General features: G+C 40.3%; 1 protein-coding gene across 1 annotated transcript in view; it reads left to right on the forward strand.

Annotated features, from left to right (window-relative positions):
• The window catches only part of PHLPP1 (PH domain and leucine rich repeat protein phosphatase 1), a 141,989-nt gene that overhangs the window by 109,438 nt on the left and 16,867 nt on the right, over positions 1-15,684 (forward strand). Inside the window, exons 9-12 of the mRNA XM_054816770.1 lie at positions 1,206-1,301; positions 5,109-5,264; positions 14,144-14,344; positions 15,358-15,520. Of these exons, the coding sequence (XP_054672745.1) occupies positions 1,206-1,301; positions 5,109-5,264; positions 14,144-14,344; positions 15,358-15,520 (616 nt within the window). The remainder of the gene's footprint in view (positions 1-1,205; positions 1,302-5,108; positions 5,265-14,143; positions 14,345-15,357; positions 15,521-15,684) is intronic.

Consider the following 15,684-nt stretch of genomic DNA (forward strand, 5'->3'; position numbering starts at 1 on the left):
GATTGTAACAGTTAGTGAATTAACCTGGGTGAGTAGCCATCAACCTCAAAAGTTTCATCAACCATGAGTCACTCCCATTGTGCACCTCAGTGTAACACACAGGTGTGGCTACATAAGTGTGATTTATTGGAAAGCTTTGTAAAGCTGTGTTCTCCATTTAGCTGTAAATGAAATTGGTGCAGGATACATGATTTTGATCACAAAACCCTTTTTGTGCATCAGTTCAGTGATGGCATTGTAATTAAATGGGTAGGGTGTCTTTAGCTTCTTGGCTTGCTTGGAATTTGGGGAATCTGTTTGAGAAGGAAGCTATCTGAGGATAAGAGGGGTTGGTTTGCTATCGCGTATTTTGGTAAAAGTCTATTGCATGGATAAACTATAGGATACAAGTACGTGAATGAGCATGAACATTGTGTTATGTTCATGCTGTGGAAGGGTCCTATTCCTGAATTTCAAGTCTGCAAGTGCCTGAATATTATTTGATACCCAGTTTTGCATCTGTGTATGCTAACTGAAATAGTAGTTATGTGAATGCTCATGCACACAATCTCCTCCATGTGTTTTGTGCTGCTAATTTTTGTCTTTGAGGCAGGATACATGAGTGCCCCACTGTGCCCAGCATGTTTTCAGTGCGATATTTGGAAAAACTTACTTTGTAGAACTTAATTTTTAGAAAGGCTAGTTTCTGTGAAGACAAATGCCGGAAAAGCAAAATGCTTGACGTTAAAGATACACACACAAAAAAAGATTTTGCTCTATTCAGTGAGATAGCTGAAGAGTGATAGAGTGGGTTTCAGGATTGAATTTATGGGGGATCGAAGAGGTGTGTTTCAACTGTGTAAGATGTGAATATTTTCTGAGGAATATCTCAAAAATTTTCTTCTCCATGCAGAGACTTCTTAATTCTTAATACTCTGATACTCTTAACGCTTCTTGCCTGATAATTTGGAAGCAGCTTTTTCCATTTTCTTAGTGGCTGCACGTCTAGGGAGATAATGCAGTTAGTTTTATTTCCTCTTCACTCAGGACCTTACTGCACTGGTAGTGCCCTTAGAGAAGGAGGAGTGATACAATCTCATAGGAAACATATTATGTAGCAGATTTATTTCCTGCAGGTATCTGTATCTGTCTTGAGGCTGCGTTCTTAATAGTCTTTACATCTTGATTACCATTTAGTTATACCTCTTTCTGTTCTTTATTCATAGAAATCACCTGGAAAACCTGCCTGAGTGGGTGTGTGACAGCAGGAAACTGGAAGTGTTGGATGTTGGCCACAATCAGATACGTGAGCTGCCTGCCCGGTGAGTCTTGCAGACCAGTTGCACAATGTGGAACAGGATAAGCAATTCAGAAATAATTGCTGATTCAGTGTTTAGCCTGTTCCAGTGGTTGTCAGGCCCGTTTTATCTTTTGTTTGATTTTATTTTTACCTTGTGGGGTGTCGTCATGCCTCAAGCTTCCACCCAGCCTTTCTTCTTTTACTTTCATGCAGAGAAGGCAGTGCCTTCGAACTCCAGGTGGAAGTTTTGAAGCTGTTCATGTGGCTGTTCAGGCAGGAAAGCCTTTCATTTTTAATACTGAATATTAAATATTTACAGCCATAACTTTGCATGACAATTTAGAGATCCAGAACTTGTAACTTAGTTTCAGTGGTGCCCAGAGACTCCAGTTCACAGCCCTGTTTGAATGAAAAAGGGCTGAAAGGAGAAGGTAAAGCCTCATCAAACAAGTAGAGCAATCACCTTCACTACAAAGATGATCTCTTTTCCAAGTGTCTAAACTTAAAATTGATAAATACAAATGAGAGGAAAGCAAGTGAACAGGAAGGAAAACAGGAGTTGAGTTTAAATAATGAATGGCTCTTACTATTTTTTTCTAGAGAGACCTGTTTCAAGTGAGTATACTGGTCAGGTGCTGGCATTGAGAATTTTTAGGTCCCTGACTTCACTGAAGAAAGCTGTCATTCTTGGCTGCTCTGTACGCATCAAAAGAGATGTTATGAAAGGGAGAACATACCGGGCTCAGTGGGTGAAATTGCGTGGGGATGTGCAGAGCCATTGAAGATTGCAGACAGCTAGTACATGATGAGCTATTAATTATTTTCCTTACGGAGCTGTACAGCACAGAAGAGCATCAGAAACCAAGAATGATAGTTTTGTCTGGGTCAGATGAATGTGACATATGGTGTAAAGTGGTAGTTTTAGTGTCATAAATGGGAGGAGAATAGATTTCAGAAACGTAGACAGAAAAGGATATGTGGAGATTTACCCAGCAAACTAACAGACTAACATGCAGACTATTAATCCCTCTGTTTTTTCACACAAAGTGAAACTGCGCCTACTCAGAAGGTGGAGGGGGGAGGAAAAGTTCATTTGCCTTTCATTTGCACTTCATAACAGCAAGGAGTATCAAGGCATACCGGATATCTTTTGGGAGATTAATGATTAGCTGAAATTAGGTACAGTCAACATCTTACTTGTCTCTCCTGCCATCTTATCATTAACCCCAGGAAACAGCTTATCTTTGAAAGCTCTTCTTTGTAGTATGTGTCTAGATAGCTTAGCTCCTAATAAGTCAGCTCAGTTTTAAGGCCCAGTTCAAAACACAGGCTTTGAAGGTCTGTTAAACTTCAGGGAAAATTGGGTGTGGATTCAAATGCAAATGGCTCAGGCCTACTGTTAAGTATCAGGTAAGTACTAGTGCCCAGTAAGTGCGTTCATGTGCACTGCTGTTTGCATTGCCTTCTATATAGAATAGCTCTCTGAAAAGCTGTGGAGTGAGCAGGAGTCTCCTAGGAGGATGCTTGCAACTCCAACCACAAATGTTCAAGCCTTGACTGACCACCAGTTTCCTAGAAGCCTGAAGGTTGCACGTAATCTAAACAAACTACAGTTGATGCTAATTGTGTTTGCCTCTTGAAACAGAAAAACAATCCTTGAAGACAAAGGGCTGTGTACTGATGTTTGTCCCAATTAAAGAAAATGGGAACAATGTACACTGGGCTGTAACGCAGCCATTTCTGCTTTAAAAGTACTGAAAAATAACAAAAAGGGTACTTAGTCTTAGCTATGCAGGACAAATTGATTGTCATAAAACTGACATTGCCAAAGATTCCCCAAAGAAAATGGAAGTGCTTCAATGAAGAGTTGCCAAAATGACCATGCTGCCACCACTAAACAAGATGTCTGTATGTATTTTTTCCTTTTTTGTCTTTTTTTTAAGATCCATTTGTATTCAACATTATGTTGTCTGGAACAGTTCCTTACTAAAGGAATTGGTTGAACGATGCTTTCACCAAACCGTGTTTTCTCAGAAGATGCCGAGCACCATGCTTATCCTTAATGCTTTTTGATCCCATCAAAACTTTCAGAGGGAGTTGGGCAAGTGGGAAAGCTGCCCATAGGGAAGAGCAGTTCCAGTGTCCTGGTTCCCCACCCAGCTTGAGAACTAGGTGTCCCAGGCTCATCAGGAGCTTGCTTAGTTAAATGCTGGTGGTTTAATCTCTCTTCAGACAGCCCGGTTCCTTTGGTGTTTGTAGAACTTGGAAAATAAGAGAAGATAAAATAAAATACCAAAGGCTTACTCAGTTCTTCTGAATTATTTATTTTATTGAAAAGCTAATTGCTAGGATTTTTGCCATGATTTGAACTCTTTTATTTTAAAATGTCACTGACCCAACCCATCCAAAAAAATCCCAAAGTGATAAATTTTTTTGGAGACGTTGTCAACCAATTCTGCTTTTTCCTGTAATGTTTGGTGTTGATTGATACTGGCCTGTCTTAATTAGGAAAGGGCATAGAATAGAAAGGCAAATCTGTAAGCGAGAGAGATTTTCAAGTAAAAGTGGAGTGACACAAAAATGGTTAAGTGATGAAAACATAATAGATATGCTTATCACTGCATAAGTCCTTTCACCCTATGTTGAGCCTTCTGGAATGATACAGCTGGCTGTTGACTTGTATCCGTGGTCATAATGCAGACGATCCAGCCAACTGAGATAACTGTTAACACTGGCGCGCAGATACAGAGTATGACTGTATCTGTCAAGGGGAAAATACTCAGCATACTTCATTGATTATTTTGGCACAATAATCTGCTGACCTGATGTTTTGTAGGGAAGGGGGGCGGGAGGAGGCTCTTTATGTGTATTTGGGTCATTGTAACAGAGGGAAGAAGATTTTTGCTTTAATGCTGAGTAATTTGAGAGTCTTTGATCGAAACAGGTCAGCATGATGCACAGGCTCACCAGATTAAACAGTATGGTAGCAGGAATGTAAGGCAGGTGGCAGATGAAGAATAATCTTTTTTTTTCTTAATTTGCTGAAAGTGGTTCCCATTCAAAATTGAGAGTTGCTCCATTTTTGAGGTCTTCAGGTGCAGATTTTAAACCCCTTATTACATTGCTTATACTGCAAATTTTAGTTTTACTATTTGATGAAAACAGTTGTTTGTTCTTGTCTTTACATTGCCCTCTTCTCCCCCTCCCATTCTCCCTCAGCCCCCCCCAACAATGGAGCAGGGGGATGGGACCTCCAGGTCATCTATCACTTGTAAAAGCTCAAGAAAGTAAAGCCGATTAGATAAATTTCATTCGTTGTAGAACTGGAAAGGAGGCTTTATATTAGTCTGGTATTAACAGAAAAGGAAAATGGGGGGTGGGGAATTGTACTGGATTATGAGTCAGCACATGATGAATAGAGCACTATGAAGCTTGTGGGGTGACTGGTGATTTCACCCACACTTCTGAAGCTCTTCCATTAGCTTGGGGGATCCCACAAGTGCAGTTTTCTGCAGCCATTGTTAGTAATTACCTCCTTCACTGTTGTGCTTCTATATTGGTGTATTATACAGTGCAATACGATAACACTTTCTCACTACTTTCACTCCTGAATCATCCTTAAACCTCCTTCCCTGTCTCTGAACAACCTTTTTAAGAAGTTGGTGGAGAGTGGGAAGACATTCTTGGATCTGTGCATAATTAATACCATGTCTGCTAATCAGTTGGCTGAATCACTTTCTTGTATTGAACTGTGATATCGTACCTAAATTCTCAAAGCAACTCTTCGGTTTAGATTTATCTCATTTTGGTTTTTTTTCATTTCTCTAAGGTTGTTTTACAATAGTAGCTTGCGTAAGCTGCTGGCAGGACATAACATGTTAGGAAGGCTACCAGATCGGCTCGAGCGAATGCAAGTGGAGGTCCTGGACGTGCAACACAACCAGCTCCTTGAACTGCCATCTAACCTGCTTTTGAAAGCAGACAGGTAAATATAAAGAAATTTGATCTTGACTTGCGTGTGAGGAACCTTGCTTTGTGTGTTACTTCCTAGCTGAAAGGGTAATCTGAGGTTCCCCTAATTTGAAAGTTGCCAAGCCTTGTGTGGTAAGAACAGATGTCTGCCCAACTCACCAAAACACATTCTTTTTATTCTGGTTTTGTTGCCTTATATGGTTGCTTCTTTTTCCCCACCAAGCTCCTGATGAACACCTACTTCTTGAAATCTAGCTGTAAAGTGAAGCACATGCTATTTTCTACTACATACACTGAGATGGGTTAGTGGCAGTTTCTTTAAATACATATTTCTTAGGCTTGTTTGATGGAGTGTGAAAGCTTTTTTTCCCCTTCAGTCAGAAGCTAGAACTTATTTATACCTGTCAAACAAAACAAAATCTGTGCATAAGGCTGTCAGAATAACTCAGTTATTCCCCTGTCCTTGCTTTGTGAATTTTTTATGCCTTTCAGATGTTGGTTGCTAATTTAGCTGTTGTCACCACTTGATCTGCTTTCTGGATTCTTGTTTTTATGCTGCTGTTTCCTTAGTCTCGGAGTCTTCATAATCTTTTTTCCCGGGTATGAACATACCCTGTGAAGTGGCTGTGACTGAAATACAGGAGTTTGGCAGCATAGTCTAGGGATGGTTGGATGGGCTTGTCCCACTTGGTGTCATTGTTCCTTGCACCTCTGTGTTTCCCCAAATAGTCATGGGATTTCTGACTGTTCGACCCATGCATAATTTAACAGTGAGAATGTGTGCTGTGGGGTTTTATTTCTGATCCTAACTGTGACAAAAAGAATGTATAGCTCCTGGGTTTCTTGAGCAGTGGAGAAGCAAAAGGAGTGATGATCTCACTGTCAGCAGCTCCTCACCCAATTAAGAGCATTGCGAAACCCCTACTTGTGTGTACTGCTCATTCTGTCATGGACCTCTGGTTAAATTTCCTGGGATTCACAGCGTTGGGAGTTGGAGAATTAAGTTTGCAGTTGAGATAATTTCTAAATAAACTCTTAACTTGACTTACTCTTGAACAGTAATGTTCTGAGGAACTTATCATTAGGTTAAAAACTATCTTTCAAAAGGTGGACTTTACTAGGACGGGGTTTTGGTTCTGGGAACCAGTGTGTGATTCATTTCAGCCTTGATTTGCTTTAAAGAACCTTTAAAATAATTTTTGTACTTTTTTTAACAACACAATTGCATACCTGTCCACATTGCAGCCTGTGTAGGGTACCACCTTTGGAACAAATTGATTATCAGCAGTTATTCTGATGTTAATTTACTGTTTCAGTTGAGACTTTACATAAAAGTGCAGTCAAAGCATTGAAACTTAGCAATGTTGCTTCTGTAATAATTGCGATTATCTGGCACATTTCTGTTTAAAAGTGGTGAAACTCATTGCTTGTTCACGTGGCAAGGATGTTTCACATCAGCAGCTGTAATTGTCTTGTGGATAACTTTTCAAACTGTTGTACATAAGAGATTGTATGAACTTCAGAAATGAAACCTTGTAAAAAGCTTTTTTCACAGGAAGTTGTAAAATTAGGTCAATAAAAAAAATCCTATTTACAGCTCCCAAGTTGAAATTCTACCTGTTAACTTGGAAAGGAAAGAATCCTCTAACTTAGCTTGACAAAGCTACAAGCATCTTTGAAAGCAAACAGAGAAATAATTTTGTAAAATTTGTATTAAAACCAGGTTGTAGGTCTAGGATGTAGATTAGGGTAATTTTGGCAGTGAGGGAAAAGCTGAATAAATTTTTTAATGCAACTCATCTTTTTAAACTGAGCTACAAAACTGCAGACAGCTCTCATTATTTTCTTGCAATGCCAAAATGAACAAGTACAGGCTAAAACCAGAATTGGGGGTAGATTTCCAGAAGTAGCTAAATGTGTACTGAAGAGGTAGAATGGAAAAATACATTGAATAACAGCATGAAATGGCTGACTGAGACCTGGGGATTTTTCCCCTCTGCACCTTTCCAGTAGTACAGGGCACGTGTTTTCAAAGTCTTCTATGGGTATTAACAAAGTTACGTACCATTGCAGGAGATGAACAGAGCTTAACCATTCTGGCATCTCATTACCACTGCGACCTCCCTGGTTTATGAGGGTAATGGAAGCAGTTGGCTTCGGTGGGGTTTCCCCCTTGTTCCCTACGCCTTTACTGGTTTAGATGACTTGGCTTGCAAATGCTGGTGCTCCTGTGACTGCTGCAGAAGTGATAACCATGAAGGAAAACAGCAGTGCAGATTAGTGCACGAAGTCCGATTTTAAGTTTGGAATTTCCTACAGGAAACATCTTTCTTTTTATTTTGTTTTCAAATGTTTGCCTCTGTCAGCAGCTAAGTGTCAACAGAAATGGATCTGGGCCAGGGAAAGGTGTTCAGGGGTTTGTTTTGTTTTAAAAAGGTAAAATGCTTCTCTTCAAGCATTCCCTGGGAAGCACAATCTGTGCTGCCAGACGTGCCAAGAGAACTGGGTTTCCTGAGTGGTCTGCCATGGTCTCTACCTAGTGTGTAATGTTGGACAAATCACTTTACCTTACAGAACCTTTATCTCTCCATAAAATGACTTACCTTTTGCAGCTTTGAAAAGATTAGTTTGGTTTTTCAGAAGGGTACTCAGGTCTGTGCCACTGACAGATGATATCTTGTCTGGATATGAAGTCTCATGCTGTGAATTATAAATGCTTTCTCCTTCTCAATCCTGAATATTTGACGAAGTGGGTGTGAAATGCCTTGGGCAAACTTCAGTACAAGCACTGGTGGGCTTTGACATCTAGAACATCTGAGGAAGGGAGGGAAATCAGTGCATTGGTGCACGAAGAGACAATATCACTTTCGCCCAAAAAAAAAAAAAGGAAAAAATACTGAAAAAAACCTCTGTTCTCTTAATAGAAGAATCAATGAACATCACTTTTCTGCCTTAATCCTTCAAAAACCAATGAAAAGCTGTCAGTCTCTGCTGAAGAGTATAATTTAGTGATATTTTGTTGGTCTGCTTTTTAATTAATTTTCTATTTTAAACTGTTACTTGAGGAGAAATTGAGGACTAGCCTATGAAACATTTCTCTGACCAAGACAGAACTTGGTTCTGTTTATTGCACTGAAAGTATGCACATCTTGATCACGTTAGCAAGGATTTCTCTTCTAGGGTGGGGATTTTCTTGGCAAGATGAGTGCCACAGAGGCAGCCAAATTATCTCTTCATTTCTCATTACCAGATGCTGCGAAAACGCAGAATTCATGCAAGTGCTATGGCTGATGGGGAAAACTCCCAAGCTGAGTCCTGAACCTTTTTTCGTGCACCTGCATTCCCGCTGCCTTTCATTTCTATCCATTGCTTTGTCTGTTGTGATGCCTTTCCCGCTCTGATTCTCGTACGACTTTTTACTGCCTTCCTTGACCAGTTTGCAGCAAACTACCATTTAATGTCATGAAAACAGTTCTACAAAATGCTCTTCAGATAAGATGGACAAGCATCCAAGAGCTTTAGGCGAATTATCATAGAAAAACAGTGTCAGTGGTCAAGGGAGGGGTTTAAAAATGGAGACACGGTGGTGAAAGGCGTGCGTTTGCCTCTTGCCTAAGCTTCGTTTCCAGTTAAGATGAATTTTTTCAGTGTAAACCCTTAAACTACCCATCAGACTATTTAAAGCAGTTGTGTGGTGAAGATGTGTAGCTGTGCTGTGCACAGCTTAAACCTTGGGCTTTCTAGTGTCTGGAAGTAGCCAGCTGTGGTGGCTAAGCCAACGTCGGCTATTTGGAGCCTATCTATGCTCTCATCTGCATGATTCTTGTTTTCAGCTTTGTTCATCTGTTCTTATCTGTTTTGATTTTTTTTGTTTGTTTTGATTTAATTTAACTTGTTTTGTGGTGGGGTTTTTTGGGGGGGGTTGTTTGTTCGTTTGTTTTTTCCCTGGAGTTCTGGAAGGTGACGCAGTTAAACTTGTTTGATATTTGCCATTTCCACCCACTGTGACTGCTGCTTTTTGATGCAAGTATTCAATCTTATCACGGATGCGGGAGAAGTGAGGGAGGAAACAAATTCAAATGAGTGCAAAGAACCATTTGAGTGTTTGATGCACATACTTTTGTTGCAGAAATGCTTAGCTGCATTTGTTTGTTTGCTGATAGGTTAGGGTTTGCAAGCAGATATATTAGAAACTGGGGAAATCCCAGTTAATGAAACAGCTAAAGATAGGTTAGAAAGTAAGAGCTGAGGAGACAGCAGCAGTTAAGTGGTTTTTTTGGCAGCCCACCAACAGGAAGGGGATTCACTTGAATGTTTCCGTCCTTTCGTTTTTGTTTTTGGGTTTTTTTTGTTGTTGTTTGGTTTTGTGTTTTGTTTTTTTTAAAGGAGCAGAAATATCCTCTTTTGCATGGGCTGGCAAAACTGCCTTGATTGCGCCCCACACACACCTCCCCTCCCCCCCCCCCCAGACATGCTTAGCTTGCAGGATTCTTCCTTGCACACCTGCTACCACAATCATGAATTATTTTAGGATTAGGTGATCAGAAATTGAGGGCATGTCTCTGCAGAAGGGACTGAAGAAGAAATTTTGTATTTTGATTGCTCTGTGCTGATGGAGATCTTGGGGCACAGGCCAAACTGGAGATCTTGATTTCTCTTTTTGCAGCTGCAGTATTCTTTCCAACTCTTATCAGTACTTTCAAGCTAAGCACAGTGGTTTTGATTTGCTGCTGCTTCGTCATTGGATGCAGTTATCTATGTTGCTCCTTTTAATGTTGAACGTTCCTAAGGTTTTTGGAAGGCTTACATTTTTCAGTGGTGGCTGTGTCTTACCAGCAAGCCAAGTTTGCCAAACTACCTCAGAAAACAGTGAGGAATTGGGAGATGCTGTATTCTCACAGTTGTCTATGTTCACCTTTTGTATGTGCTAGAGGTAGGCATCAGTGTTAAAAAAATTCAAACCTTTTGCCATTTTCAGTAGAAAATTTTCTTTGTCTGCTTTTGGAAGTTGAAATTCAGATCAGAATCTTCCTGGTTTAAATAGGGAATGCATGTGACTGTGTATTAGGGCTGTTTTGTTGAATTAGATCTACGTCCTTGATTCTAGCCTATTGTTTGGGACAGTCTTTTTTTTTTTTTTTTTTTTTCTATTTTCTCTCATGGAGAAGTTAAATCCAGCAAGGGATTGTACTTTAATACCCCATAAAACTGAAGGTGACTTATTCCAGCCAGAGATCACTGTTTATATTATTACCTCAAAAGAGAATTTGCACCTTGTCAAAGCTGAAGAATTCTGGCATCTCCCTGCCAGCGCCTTCGTTTCTTTCTTAATCTCCAACACTCTTTTAGTACTTGTTAATTCATGCTCCCCTCACTATATTATACTCTGGTATGTGCGCGGGCTGCTGAATTCAGGTTTTTGTAGTGATGCTGTACTTTTTTCATGAGCTTGTGGTATAGTGTGTGGGTGGAATTGGAAAGGGAAACAATTAATTTTGGACTGAGCTTTAATACTTGACATTCTGCTTCCATCTGATAAGCAATATGAGTGGGATATCTTCAAGGAACATGAATCAGTTTAAGTCCATGCACAAGAGAGATGGGAACAGTTGTGCCCAAGTAAATTTCCACTCCTCTGGAGGGCATTTGTAAGATGTGCCTTCTAAGGTAGCAGCTGGCACATTGCACAAGGGTGGAAAAATAGGGGAGTGGAAATAACCTGGAGGAGGACTTCTGTGTTAAATCAGCGTGAGGGAAAACCTGATGGGCAAGTACAGATTTTCTGTTTTTGTCTTTTTTTTTTTTTTTTTTTTAAATAACTTTATAGCACAGAATTGACAAAGCTTTGGCAGTAGCAATCTGCTGGTTCATGCTGTTCTCTGCCCAAAGAATGGTGTCCCTTTTGTGGTTTTTTTTTTTTTTTTTAAATCCAGATAATATCTTGAAAGAATTGCCATTTGAGAATGTTTTTACCATTTTAATGTAACAGCTGGTGAAAAGGAACATGTAAATAAGCAGCATACTCTTTTCTAAAAAGTTAATTTAATTATAGTGATGTCAACTACAGACACAGGACATGACTATCCTGAACCTGACTGCTGAGTGCTACCCAGCTGTGAGTTATTACCTATGGGGTAGGTGAGACACCCTGCTACCACAGGGTTGCCAGACTGTTAGCAAGATTTTGCTAGCCACCCACACCTTGTTCACATCAAGGCACTAAAGTGTAGGTCAGGATGATGGGGATTTATTTCCATATTGTGATATCGCTCTCTGGATGATTTGGCAAAAGGGCAGGGGATACAGAACGACAGCTCTTCTCTCTCCCCGTTGGAAAATGTATGCATCAAAACTTACTTTTGGCTGAATATGCAGATTCTGGCCACTTTTAATACCAGTGAGGGAACAGCTTGAAATTTCTTTTTATCTTCCACTGATGTTGAAAGTTTATTAAAAACAGAACAACTTTTGTTTGATTTATTGTTCTTTTTAATTTAAAATAGCTTCAGTATAGTAGACAGTAATCACAGCAATGTACCTTTTCTTACTTGAAGCTTTCAGCTGTGTTTTGGGCTAGCTGTACCTGGGCAAACTTAAGTTCTTCTGAACTTCATAGTGATAGGATGCTCTCTAGGCTATCTGTTTGGCTCTGGTTATTACAAGAAGGTACCTGTGAAACATGCCAGGTTATTCTGCTGCAGCTTGCAAAAACATTAGTAAAATAGAGATTCCTCTTCAGGGGTAGTGGAACGTGCCCTTTCTTGGGACATGTTTTGCTGCCACCTCCTCATCCCTGTCATATTCCTGTGAAAGTTCGCTTTTCCCAGCAGCCTTAAACCTTTTTATTACTTAAGCCTTTCCAGGCTGAGCTGAAGACGGCCATTGTGTACTGAATGGTACAAAAGATACTGTGGCTTTAATGTTGATCAGAGGGCCTTTTTTTTTTTTTTTTTTTTTTGTGGAGAGAGACTATCATGCCTATCAGATTGAGGTTGCTAAAGTAATAGTTGTCTGTACTTGGGCAATAGATGTGCTTACTGGTGTTTAAGTACAGGAACCGTTGATGTGGTATGCTTCAGTTTAATAATCCAATCCACCTTTGAATGAGTGTAATATATTTTTAGTTTATAGCTAAAGGGTGAAATTGAGCAGCATCTTTTTAGAATAAATAATTTTAAAATCCCTTTCAGCTGCTTATTCCCTTCTCTCTATTAATCCTCCCTCTTCTCCCTTCCTCCTCTGGAGTTTTACCACCCTTGTGAATAATGAATGAGCGTGAGGATTAAACTGTGTTTCTCTGAAGTGGACTCCTCTGTCTCTGTAAAACAGCTAACCTAGTTTCAGTTCTGTGCAGTGCTGAGAGATTTTTGCTCTTAATGGAAACAGTGGGTTTTTTAATCCTTTGGCATCCCATGTGACTCCTCTGTAGCATATCTGACCCTTATTTGCTGCTGAGCAAGTTTCAACCAGCTGCAACCCTTGCAAATCCATTTCATTCATTAATAGACCTTAAAGGTCAGTGTGGATTCCTGCATGCTTGGGAGAATTCTATTGATATTTTATCGCTTTCTCTTAAGATTGACGGCAGGAGTGCACCTACCTTTTGTGTGTTGATCCAGTGGCTTTGTAGGCTTCAGCCAGCTCATTTCTGAGTCTTGTTTCTTGAATGCAACTTTACCCATTGCAACTACTCGTTCCCATTAGTTGGTATTTCCAGTACAGCCTGGTTTGAACACAGTCACTGCAGACTGGCAGGCACAAGTTGTCTAAGGCAGCTTTTTCTGAAAAGGGGAGGAAGGGAGAGAGAGGTCTTATTTCTGTTGGAAAGGCATGGTCATGCCAGAGTTGGTTACTAAAGGATAAATAGCCTTATTTTTCCATTTCATTGGAATTGCTTGTGTGAATTCTAGCCCTCAAGATGCCTACAATGTGTATTCCTCCAGTGCTGCTGCGATCACCAAACTCCCCTAAAGAAACACGAATCTTATGCCCACAGAACGTGACTGGCAGGAGTGGGCAGTGCCTGTACCACAACAGGGCTTGTTTCCATCCTGGAAAAAAATCCTTTGAGGGAGAAAGAATGACTTCATCTCTGTGCTGCTTCAGTCCTTGCTGCTTGTGGTAGGACTGCAGAAAATATTGACAAGGGCTTCTGCTACTTTGGGGAGTAGGGGAAGGGCATTCAGGACCTATGCAGAGATCTGGCTGTCTTGTTGCATACATCAGCAAGCAAGTATATAACTTTTTTATTTAATTTACTATTGGCACTGTCTCTCTTTAAAATCTAAAAGGCAAATTACTGCTTGGTCTCAGGGTGGCTTTTGTGATTGGTGCATCTTTAGTTACCCAAACATTCAAAGAGTACTTTTTCGTAGTTTGTAGTTGCTTTTCAGGCCTGCAGGTTTAAACAAAATACTGTCTGCACCCTAGCCAGTATTTAAAATACTGAAAAATTGGCTGACTTTGTTAGCAGTGACTTCTTTTAGTCACTTGAAGGGCAGCTATACTCTCATGATTCGTTGGTGATGAATTCAGAATTCATTTTTATGTGGGAAGAATATGGAAATGATGTGATTTGTTACTGCTTTTACCTGTAGATACATCTGTAGTAATGTTGGAGGTACTGAGGCCTTATAAGGGGATAGAGGCATTTTGACATACTCGTTTTGCTGATGTTTTGTTTGTACAAATGTGTTCATTTAAAAATGTGATCAGAAGTTTTGTTCATATAATGCTAGACTTCTGGTCTTTCTATCCATTGGTGTGAACTTGTTGCTTCTGACCTTTGCTTTACAACTATCTTAACTCTTAAAAATAGAGATTTTTATTTATACTTCTAGACAAAACTTGCAGGATGTTTCAGTGAACTCCCTTTTGCAACTTCTTTTGCAGCCTGAGATTTCTTAACGCCTCTGCCAACAAACTGGAAATGCTTCCTCCAGCCACTCTTTCTGAAGAAACCCATAGCATCTTACAGGAGTTGTATTTGACCAATAACAACCTCACAGATAAATGTGTCCCCTTGTTAACAGGCCATCCGCACCTGAAAATCTTGCACATGGCTTACAATCGCCTACAGAGCTTCCCTGCGAGGTAAGTAACTGGTTTCACTGCCTCTGGCCCACCGGTGGGTGGGCATCGTGAAACATTTTCACAGCGAGAACTAAATCGCACAGAAATGTGGTGGTGCAGGCTGTATTTTGAATGCGGTGACACTGCAGTGGGTGGATTCACCTGCAATGCCCTCTTGCACGTTGCTGCCCTCTGTTGCATGATGCAGACAAGTGAGCGCTGCATGTTAGTTGGTGTGTTTTGATTGCACTTGAAATTCTTTTCAGCTGGGCTAATTCAGCATGACCTCAGTATATTTTTGAAGTTAAGCAAGGAAGTCTTCTGATTTCCCTGGCTTGGTCACTTTGCTTAAACCTGGTGGGCTTCTCCTTACGAGAGATTTGTGAGTATAATAGTCTGGAAATGTCCTCTGGAAGTGGACTAAACTCCACTGGCGAAAAATCCCCTCACTCCAGCAGGAGATTCTGCCTTGGCAGCAATTTCTGTGCTTTCAATTCACTCTGTTTTAATCGGAAATCTTTCAAGTGTAAGATGTGCTGTAAAGCTGATGGGGTACAACCTTGGAAAAGAGATGCCAATAAATAAGAGACGAGACATCTCTGTCCTTGACTGATGTTCTGAGTAGCTGGGCTTCAGTGGCAAGGGGGAGGGAGATGAATTAGGGGGAAGGGGCTGAGTGGGATGTGGTAAGATGGAAGGGAAAATTTGGGGTGAAGGGAGAAACTAGGATGGAAAGAAGGGGGAAGGAGGGAGGAAAAAGAGTGGAAGTGAACTGGTGAGCAGGGAGAATGTAAGCAAAATAAGTCACTTGAAAAGCAGCTTTAACAAAACATTGATTGAAGAAGCACACGTTTTGTTGCACAACTGTGTTAGCGTCTGATGTGAGGAGAGGTGACAGTCACTGCTGTGAACAAGGACAAAAATCTGCAATCTTATTTTCTTAAAATAATGAAAACCACTGCTCTTAGCACCACTTCAAAATAAAATATACGTGTCTATTAAAAGAAAAAATTCTCAAACTCCTGTTTTCATAGCAAAATGGCCAAGCTGGAAGAGTTGGAGGAAATTGATATTAGTGGGAACAAACTGAAAGCCATTCCAACAACTATCATGAACTGCAGACGTATGCATACTGTAATTGCTCACTCCAACTGCATTGAAGTCTTCCCAGAAGTCATGCAGCTTTCTGAAATAAAGGTAAGGAATGAACGTGCTTTGGAAGAAACAACTATAATGCGACTTTACCAATTCTATTCTCCCCTCAAGTCTCTGATTGATACAGGGTAATATACGCTCAGAAGTTACAGAGATCTGACAGCTGCTTTCTCCTCTGAGGTCATATGCAAAATTTTCGCCCCTGT

This window comes from Grus americana, chromosome 2, assembly GCF_028858705.1.
Source record: "Grus americana isolate bGruAme1 chromosome 2, bGruAme1.mat, whole genome shotgun sequence".
In the NCBI taxonomy this organism is placed as follows: domain Eukaryota; kingdom Metazoa; phylum Chordata; class Aves; order Gruiformes; family Gruidae; genus Grus; species Grus americana.